Below are 10,135 nucleotides of genomic sequence, written 5' to 3'. Positions count from 1 at the left end.
ATGCGTGCGTGCGAGACACTTGATGGGCCGGCCACATAATTCAGCTAACCAGGCCCACACTTTTGCATCATAGTTCCTCCCAGCCGTGCCAGACTACCATTTTCCAAAAAAAAAAAGGCCATGCCACACTACCAGTACACCACAATTTTTTTTTTTGAACATCAGTACAGACACGAGCGCTCATATACACGCGCATACACTCACCTCTATGAATGCACACACGCACACCTTATCCCTATGAGCACCTCGAAAAACTGAGCCGGCATATCATCTTGAGATTTACGAAGTCACCGTAGGCGCCTCGTCGTCGACGGGAACGTCTCCTCCCACTGAATGCACATCGCCGAAAATCCTGAAATAAATCCAGAAATAAATGCGAGCACCAGGATTTGAACCTTGATGGGCTGGGGATACCACAGTCCCTCTAACCATCCAACCACATGTTGGCTCGCCAGTACACCACACTTGGATTTGTCCCACCTCGCCTAGCTACACGAGGAGTTCAGCTACTTAACAAGGCCGGGTGCCTGAGGCAAAATACACTGCTGGAAACATGCTGAGAACAACTCAAGCTTCCACCTCGTTATAAACTGAAACCAAACCGAATTTCTTGGTTAACTGAATTTTTGGTTTTCAAAATTTTTGTGCTGTTTTCGGTTAGCAATTTGGAAACCGATTTTCATAAAAGACTGACAATAAAAACCGAACTTTTTGGTTTCTACCGAACGTCCAGCCTTAGGAGGAGCAATCAAGTACTAATAAAATCATTATCATTAGTACTGGAAAAATCACACAACTTAGTGTTTTTTTTTGAGACATCATGACTAGGCAAACAAGTAAGCAAACCTTCTGGTTGACTATATCATATAAACACCAGATTTCTTTTAACATAAATTGTCTATTCACACTGTAATGTTCTGGCGGTGACATCTCAGCCTGTCAGCCACATATTCCAACAACTGCGATGACTTGTGTTCTACACAGAAAAAAATCCATGTAGCGAGAGGCTAGAACTCACTGTGCAATCTTTGGCAAGCCACACAGAACTCACAGAAGCAATGAAAGGGAGCCTCTGCCATGAGTTCGAGACAGGCCTCCCCGCAGCCGATGTATGGGAGATCTATGGAGGCCTCCGTATTGGCCAGTTGGTCCCTGAATTGCTTCCCCATATGCTCAAAAAGGTCGAGCTTGTCGATGGAGATGGCGGCGTCGGAACAGTTTTGCATCTCACCTACTCTCCTGGTTAGAACCTGAACACATACACTTCAGTTATGCCTTTTCTTGGCTTTCACAGTAGATGCATCAGCTTCAGGTAATTTCATTTTGGTGATTGATGTTGCTAGGAATTCCTGGGTTCAAATATCAAAAAGAAAAGTTCATCAAAATTGATAATGAAAACTATGTCAAAGAGGCACTAGTAGTAGAAGGAGGCGTTCTACATCATGGATTTCAGAAATGTTTGGTCCGATTTGAGATTATAGGGCAAACAAATGAGACATCTACAATAAGATCAACCATTGAATATGAAATTGATGACGACAAGACGGATAACGCATCCTTCGTCAGTACCAGTGGTGTGGCTTTTATTGCTGAAGCCATCACCAAGTATATCAAGGCACAGAAAAGCGCTGATCAAGCTCATCAAGAAACGTTGTAAGAACAAAGCATCCCCTCAGTGTAAAATAAGTTAAGAGCAACTTCCTTTATAGCTTGTTATTCGCTGTATTGCTGTTTGTAGTTCTTGGACTTGTTATTCATAGTATATCTATTGGATGATTATATAATCATGCTGCAATTTACAGTCATGTGTAGTCAACTATTGTCGATGATTTTGATGGTTCTCAACAGGATACAGTTTTGGGGACACAATAATGGTGCATCAAATGAGTGTGATGCAAAAAAGGGTCGATTTCATACTCTTGGGAAAATAGATAGCTGATAAAACAAAATCCCAGGCTATACCCTTTTGCCAGAAGCCATGTTGCCAAAGTTCCCATCTGAATGAGACGATCAACCTTCAGCAGGAATTCTTGGGCCTACTCTAATTATGTACTACATCACATATTCACATCCAAATTCCAAAATATGATCTCACATACAAGTTTGCATGAAGTATTGCATCCTTCTTTTTCTAAACCGACTTAACTCTATGCATTTATTTTAAAAACATATTTCGGTATAAAACACTTAAATATATTTTTTTAGAGAAGGTAGCTCCTACCTTAATTCAGAAAAGCCACAGGGGGCGGGAAGCACAAAGAGGGGGACAGACTGGGGGTCTGGAAACAGCCAAAAGATTGAAGGAAGAATCAAAACGAACAAGAATAAACTAGAAATCACAAAAGACCTGGCCGAGGTCTGGACTGAAAACCAGAAAAGAAGCCCTGATCGACTGTAAATTTATTGACCCGGGCGAGAAGCACGGCCTTTTATGAATCCTTCCTTGAAGGGAAGTTCCACAGCCTAAGGTTGTCACAAATCCTGACTTTGCTCACCACAGTGGGAGTCTGTATTCTGTTGAAAACTGTGTCATTTCTAGTCCGCCAAAGTTCAACACCGCAATCTGCAAACATGACTGACCAGAGACCAGAGCGATGCTGCGAATGAGTATACTGGTCAAGTAACTGCTTGATGCTTGCTAGGGATTCCTGGCCTGGAGAAATTCATCAAGGTCGACAATGAAAACTACATCAAGGAAGCAGAAATGATCAACGGAGACATTCTGAAGCTCGGGTTCCTCTATTACATGGTCAGGTTTAAATTCATCGGGAAAGGACCCAGTTCTTGAGTAACAAGATCTACACTAGTGCCAAAAAACTACATTACATTATGGGACGGAGGGAGTACTATTGAGTATGAGATTGATGAAGGGCACCCTGAGCTTGAAGCTATGGTCAGTAACGCACCTATGGCTGCAACTGCTGAGAAAATTGCAGGATACATCAAGGAGCAGAAGGTTGCTCAGAGCAATTAATTCTTGCAATAGCTCAGCGCAAAGTGTATCAATACTTGAAAACAGATAAAAATATGATTCCAAGTTATTTTCCTTACACAAATATTATGTGTGAATTTGAGAGCCCGATCAGACTAATGATGAAACATAATAGGATAGAATGTTTGAGCATATGAACGCCACACATAGTGATACACAGATATTGTGCAGTCCATGTACCTTAACTTCCTTTCGTTAATGAAGCTGGGGTAACCCTTTTTGATGATAAAATTTACCTTAAATTTCATGATGTATCTTCACATACTTGGAAAAGAGTCTCGTTCATAGGCATTTTGTTCTTATGGCCAGTTACGTTGAACAAGGACAAGATATAACTTAGATTGATGGTGACATGGCACCTCGAAAAAGATACTCATGCACAGGCATTTTGTTGCTATGACAAGTCAAGCCAAATGAAGATAAGATGTAACTCAAATTGATGGCAACCTGGCAGGCCTGGCACTTTATTGTTAACTACTCATTCAGACTTGTCATGTTCTGGGGGTGTCACCTCAATCTGTCAGCCACATATTCTAAGAACGTAATGACCTATAAATCTGTGTACCGAGAATCTAGAACTCACCGTGCAATCTTTGGCATTCCACCCAGAGCTCATAGAAGCAATGAAAGGTAGCCTTTGCCATGACTTCGAGACAGGCCTCCCCGCGGCGGAGGTATGGGAGATGTATCGAGGTCTCGGTATTAGCCAGGTAGTTCCTCAATTGCTTCCCGATATCTTCAAAAAGGCCAAGCTTGTTGAAGGAGATGGCGGTGTCGGGACAGTTTTGCATCTCACCTTTTCTCATGGTTAGAACCTGAACACATGTACTTCAGTTATGCCTTTTTTTGGCTTCGTAATATATGCATCAGCTTCAGTAATTTCAATTTTCGTGGTTCATGTTGCTAGGGGTTGCTCCATTAGAATATCAAAAGGAAAAGTTCATCAAGATTGACCATGAAAACTATGTCAAGGAGGCAATAATAGTAGAAGGAGGCCTTCTGGATCATGGATTTCAGAAATATTTGATGAGAATTGAGATTATAGGGCAAACCAATAAAACATCTACAATAAGGTCAACCATTGAATATGAAGTTGATGACGACAAGTCAGGCAACACATCCTTTGTCAGTACCAGTGCACTAGCTTGCCTCGCTGAAGCAATCACAGAGTATATCAAGGCACAGAAAAGCGCTGAGCAAGCTCGTGAAGAAATGCCGTAAGAACAAAGCATCCCTTCGCTGAGGCACTATCTTGTTATTCACTGTATCACAGTTTATATTTCTTGGATGATTATATGATGTTGTTGCCATTTGCCGTCATGCATAGCCAAGTATTGCGTATGATTCCAATGGTTCTCAAAAGGATGCAATTTTGGGGACCCAGTAATGGTGCGCCGAACGAGTGCAATGCAAAAAGGGTTGATTTTACGTTTTTTAAAGAAAAAAAGGCTAGATGATAAATCAAAAGCCCAGGCTACCCTTTGCCAGAGACCAGAGCACCGAAATTCCCATCTGAATAGAACTTTGCGATCTACCTTCATCAGAAAACATTGAGCCTATGCCAATCATTTACATCGCATATTCATATCCAGAATATGATCTCATACACAAGCTTGCAGTAAGTATTACATTATTTGTTTTTTTTCTAAACTGGCTTAATCCAAGGTTCGAGCCATGGTCGGCAATCCCACTCCTGGGGGTCTTACAACTGTGCTATTCTCAGTATAAAACACTCCGAAGAATTGATATAATTAAGACACTAAGCTAAATGTAGACAAACAATAGTGATGTAAGAAAATAAAGACAGTACAATTCAGGAACTAGAAAGTGGCAAGAGAAGATACAAAAAACTTTGGTTTGGTGCTCAGTCATCCTAAAAAACACCTCATGAGAGCTCCCCAATTGGTAAACAAGACATCAGCAGTAGAAAACAAATACTCACAGTCAACACAGCATCCTTGGAAGGCATGATACCCATCGCCTCCAACACAAACGCCTCCCTGAGTAGCAGTTTCACCAGCTTCAAGCCAGCCATTGTATTACCAATGTATTCCATACAACAAACTATTCGGAACACTTATCCATCAAGACCTTGGCAACACTTCAATATTTAACAGTTTAACCTACTGCAACACAACAACAGTCTCCACAGCTCCACGCAGACCACACTATTTCTGCAACTCTGCAGGCAGATGGTTGGTGGAGGTCCAAGCCATTCCGCAGAAGGCAACCGGTGCCTTCTCGTGGCCACCTAGAAATTGCAAACTGAATTATTGCCTATGGATGTAATATGATCGATCAATTCAGGAGATGGTGGATTTACCTTTCCAGGCCTCAAATTATCCATCAACACTGTAGAAATGGCCAACACAGCAGTGAATGACAAAGTCCTCTGGTGTAGTGTAGTGCTTGCACAACTCAGCTCAGTTGCGGCCTTCTCACGGCCACAGGCATCTTGAGGCTAAATTCTGGAGTACATTGGAGGAATTAAAATTTGGATGTTTTTACCCTTCGGATTAATATAAAAATATGACATGCGTAGTATTTTTATGGACATACCTCGGCAGGCCAAGTATCAGCTTCCTTCAAGCTCAAATTGGATTCAAGCTGATTAAGGGTATCAGCTTCTTATAATTATTTTACAGCTCTCCTGTAAAACTCTTCCTTCTTAATGCATAGGCAGCACACTGTTGTTTCCTTAAAAAAAATTGTAAGACAGAGAAGTAGATTAGAATCAGTATGGGCTGCATAAAGAAATGCAAGCAGAGTTTCATATCGTCTATCTCTGTTCTCTTCCCCCTTTGCAGATACTTTTAAGACATACATGAAGTGGACCGTCACAATGGCATTCAAATTCAGCTGGCACTAATATTCAAAGTAGATTAATTTTGAAGATATTAGCTTCCAAGTTGTAGAAAGTGCTAGAATCTTAAAGCACCAAATTACAGCAGCAGATTTATTGGACCTTATCCTTAATTTAGGAAAGGCCCGTGCCAATACACAGACCCGTGGCCCCCCACGCATCGTCGAGCGGGAAGGACGGCGGAGTCGCTGTTGATGTTCGCCTCGCGCCTCTGCCTCCCCGCAACGCCGCGACGGAGCTGGCCCCCGGCGGGTAGGGTTTTGGTCAGGGTGGAGCGAATTGGCCTTTTTTTTTGAGGGGGAGGAGCGAATTGGCCGAACAATGCTGATGCGCAGCGTAACCATTGGGTGGGTTTGGGCCTCCAGTGTACTATTAGATTGAAGAAACCAACCGCCTGGTCCTGGCCCAAATGCTTCCCCCTCTCCGAGTCGCGCTGGCCGAAAGAAGTTTCCCCCTCTGCCGGTGCCGCCGACGCCGTCACGCACACCGCACCTTCTGTACAACTCTGCATACACATGACATGGTTTGCTTTGGCGTGCAAAAACAAAGGACCCTTACTATTTCCTTTTAGATCACACAAGAGTTGTAGAGAAAAGAGCGTCCCACCATAAACGCGATGCCTCAACACAGCAACATGGTTCATGCACAACAGACTCCTTAGGGTATCTCATTCGCAAAAGAAAAAGGACTCCTTAGGGCATCTCCAACACGCAACTCGCAGATTTTCTCCTGCATCCGTCCGCGGACAGTGGTGTCCTCGCCGCTGCGTTGGCAGCCTCCGCCTCTACGTAATTTATAAAAATATCCATGTTTTTTTTAGGAAAAACGTATCTCTCTATTCGCTATGTTTTTTAGGAAAAAAATGAAAAAAACATAGCGAATAGAGAGATGCTATACGATGTTTAGGATGAGTCAAAGATGTATCTAGTCATTGCATAATGGCGTACTGTCTCATTATACATTGGAATCAACTAGGGACGTGGCATCAATGGAGTCATTACTTCTGTTCACGTGGAATCATCCTCTCGAGTTGGAAAAAGTTTTTTGTGATCAACCAACTAAAATGCTTCATCGAAAATTCAAAGAAGCAACCCCGCAAAAAAAATAAAAATTTCAAAGAAGCATCGAGTTGTTTTTGCAAGTTAGCATACCATAACAAACATCTTTTTTTGGACACTACCATAACAAACATCTAGATACCCTTGCTTACCTAAAAAAAACCTAGACACCCTTTTGTTTTGAAACTATGCGAGGCAAGACCGTAAGAAGAGATGTCTTGGCCTCATTTCAAAGGTGTCATTCATGAAAATAGATGACCGCTGAAGTTATTACTTCCCCCGAACCGGTCATCATTTTTTAACCATGCACTTTCCTAAAGCAGAGATAACAACATAAATCATCATAACTTAATTTCACTTCAGAAGTTGCTTACCGTGTGGTTGTTGAAGAAGACTAAGATGTGCATGAGCTCTTCATGCGCACAACATCACCGACAATCTTCGGCACGCTAGTTATTTTAAGTCATTCGATAAAGATTAACAATTTACATGAACTACTTGAGAAATGTCGTAGTCAGTTAAGCAGTGTGCCAAAATTTACTAGCGAAGCACAAGAACCAATCAAAATCACACCCCTATATTAAACAATCAAAATAAAAATCACAAAACATCTGCTATGATTAGTCAAACGGCTTGTGGTCAAACCACCGCAGCATCCCGAAAAGGAAAACTGCAGCAAACTTGTCAGCTATGGACCCACGTTTGCGTCCGCTTACCGTTGACTCACGTTTGCGTCGAACAGTCATCTATGTCTGGTCACTGTTGCCCGTGTTCTTGGTAGCCACTCTGTCGGTCGCCGGTGGGGCCCCATCGAGCCTGGGTGAAAGGGTAGTGGCCCTTTGCGACGGTGGAGACAACTCAAGTGTTGCCCAAGTATGGTCTGTGGATGCAGCCATCGCTCAATGCTTGCTCGATGCAGCCCTCCTCCCGTGCACTTAGTTGGCTAGTTGGTGTAGGCGTTGTGCTGGTCGGCAGAGGTGCTCCTGTTGTTGCCATTTTGTTGTTCTGCCTAGTACCTTCTATATTTCTTTCCGCTTTGCTTTGCATTCAAAAAATAGCGGTCATGTGTATGAAAAGAAATGGTCATGCACTAAAAAAGGATGTCCATATACTCCTATGTGAAATAATATTTCATACAAAAAGATATTGATGGTATGAAATGTAACATAAAATGATAAAAAATAACTATCATGTATATAAAAATATGTTCAGATGTATCAAATAAATGTTCTTATAATTTATAAAAACATCCAAGTTTTTTTTAGGAAAAAAGTATTCATGTGTTGGCATAAAAGGAATAAATGAAAAGAAAAACATAGCGAATAGAGAGATGCTATACGATGTTTAGGATGAATCTAGGGACGTGGCATCAATGGAGTCATTACTTATGTTCACGTGGAATCACCCTCTCGAGTTAGAAAAAGGTTTTTGTGATCAGCCAACCAAAATGCTTCATCGAAAAATTTAAAGAAGCATCGAGTTGTTTCTGCAAGTTAGCATACCATAACAAACATCTAGGTACCCAGTGGCGGAGGACAAAACTTTTTAAGGCGGGGCGAACTCTTAAGGAGAAAAAAAATAAAATTGATGCAATCCATAAATCAATGAAGTGAAAATGCGAAGTCCTGGATCATCTTTTATGGAACCCATAGAAAAGATAGTTATACCTTCATCTCCTAGAACCTTAACATTCTCCTCGACTATGGCTTCCACGAATTCTAGAGTCTCTTCTTCCACTTGTTAGGAGGGCAAGGAGTTTGCATTCTCCGTTTCCATGGTATTCACTTGATTTTGATGAACAGATTGGCCCCTCTCATTGCCACTTTCCCGTGTACTTGGATTGGAGCTGCTGTGACCACCAACTACCTCAAAATATCTCTTTAAATCTGCAATTCATCACATAAAATGCAACTAATCACTGCCACATCATTGTATTATCAAAATATTATCTCAAAATGACACTAAAATTCAAGAAATTTACCTATGCCCTCTGGCTTTGCTGTCCTTTCCCCTTCTTGTTCTTGTCCATCTTATCGTTCCGACTGTCGCCCTCAAATTGTCACGCGAGCTCCTGTTGCCCTCGGCGCTCTCCAGCAGGCTGCAGTCTAGCTGACCGCCGCCCCCTTCCCTGCACGGCGAGCCGCTAAGCTCCTGCTGGCCGCCGCCGCCGTCGTGCTTGGTGGTGTCCTCTCTTATTCGAGCAAGGGTTCCGGTCCTCTGGAGCGTTTCGCGTGCGTGGCCTCGCTGTGTCTGGGTGGACCGAGAGGCGAGAGGGGAAGGATTGAGCGAAGCCAACCCGTGACGCGGTGACGACCCAACCAGGACGTGGCCTAGTAAATCGCTTCACATGAATTTTACTGATCGACTGATACATATACATACACCTAGCCCCAAAAATCAAGGTAGGGCGAGCGCCCCACCTCGCCCTACCGCGTCCTCCGCCTGTGTAGATACCCTTGTTTACCTAAAAAAACCTGGACACCCTTTTTGTTTTGAAAGTGTGCAAGGCAAGACTGTAAGAAGAGATGTCTTGCCTCATTTCAAAGGTATCATTCGTGAAAATAGATGACGGCTGAAGTCATCACTTTCCCGAGCCGGTCATCATTTTTTAATCATGCACTTTTCTAAAGCAGAGATAACAACATAAATCATCATAACTTAATTTCCCTTTAGAAGTTGCTTACCGTGTGGTCGTTGAAGAAGACTAAGATGTGCATGAGCTCTTCATGCACACAGCATCACCGGCTATCTTCAGCACGCTAGTTATTTCGAGCCGTTCGATAAAGATGAACAATTTACATGAACTACTTGAGAAATGTCGTAGTCAGTTAATCAATGCGCCAAAATTTACTAGCAAAGCACAAGAACCAATCAAAGTCACACCCCCTATATTAAACAGTCAAACTAAAAATCACAAAACATCTGCTTTGATTAGTCGAACGGCTTGTGGTCAAACCACTGCAGCATCCCGGAAAGGAAAACTGCAGCAAACTTGTCAGCTACGGACCCAACTTTTGCGTCCGCTTACCGTTGACCCACGTTTGCGTCGAACAGTCAACTATGTCCGGTCACTGCTGCCCGTTAAAAACGAAGAGAGAGAGAGAAAAACTGAAAGTACGCCTTCCACATTTTTCTTCGAGCGAAATGCGCCTTCCATAAGCCCGCGGTCTCCAGCGGTCCAGCCCAGCTCCAGAACTGGTCCAGCTGCGCGACGAGCCGGAA

General features: G+C 42.8%; 2 protein-coding genes and 1 long non-coding RNA gene across 3 annotated transcripts; 2 read left to right on the top strand and 1 right to left on the bottom strand.

The window, feature by feature from the left end:
• The first annotated feature begins 943 nt into the window (after window positions 1-943).
• LOC123046621 (norbelladine synthase) lies at window positions 944-1,805 on the top strand. Its single transcript, XM_044470016.1, has 2 exons — window positions 944-1,242; window positions 1,344-1,805. Exons 1-2 carry the CDS (start codon window positions 1,059-1,061, stop codon window positions 1,655-1,657), a joined length of 498 nt encoding a protein of 165 aa, XP_044325951.1. The 5' UTR covers window positions 944-1,058; the 3' UTR covers window positions 1,658-1,805.
• A 1,737-nt stretch (window positions 1,806-3,542) lies between these two features.
• Window positions 3,543-4,318, top strand: LOC123046622 (norbelladine synthase). Its single transcript, XM_044470018.1, has 2 exons — window positions 3,543-3,799; window positions 3,900-4,318. Exons 1-2 carry the CDS (start codon window positions 3,616-3,618, stop codon window positions 4,211-4,213), a joined length of 498 nt encoding a protein of 165 aa, XP_044325953.1. The 5' UTR covers window positions 3,543-3,615; the 3' UTR covers window positions 4,214-4,318.
• Window positions 3,575-6,209, bottom strand: LOC123046623 (uncharacterized). Its single transcript, XR_006422488.1, has 4 exons — window positions 5,552-6,209; window positions 5,316-5,460; window positions 4,935-5,243; window positions 3,575-3,807 (listed from the first exon to the last, which is right to left on the bottom strand). It is a non-coding gene; the product is annotated as an uncharacterized lncRNA (long non-coding RNA).
• Between the last annotated feature and the right edge of the window lie 3,926 nt (window positions 6,210-10,135).

This window comes from Triticum aestivum, chromosome 2B (assembly GCF_018294505.1).
Source record: "Triticum aestivum cultivar Chinese Spring chromosome 2B, IWGSC CS RefSeq v2.1, whole genome shotgun sequence".
Lineage (NCBI taxonomy): Eukaryota > Viridiplantae > Streptophyta > Magnoliopsida > Poales > Poaceae > Triticum > Triticum aestivum.
The sequence above is the reverse complement of the archived record's forward strand: the minus strand, read 5'-3'. Positions and strand labels throughout refer to the sequence as shown.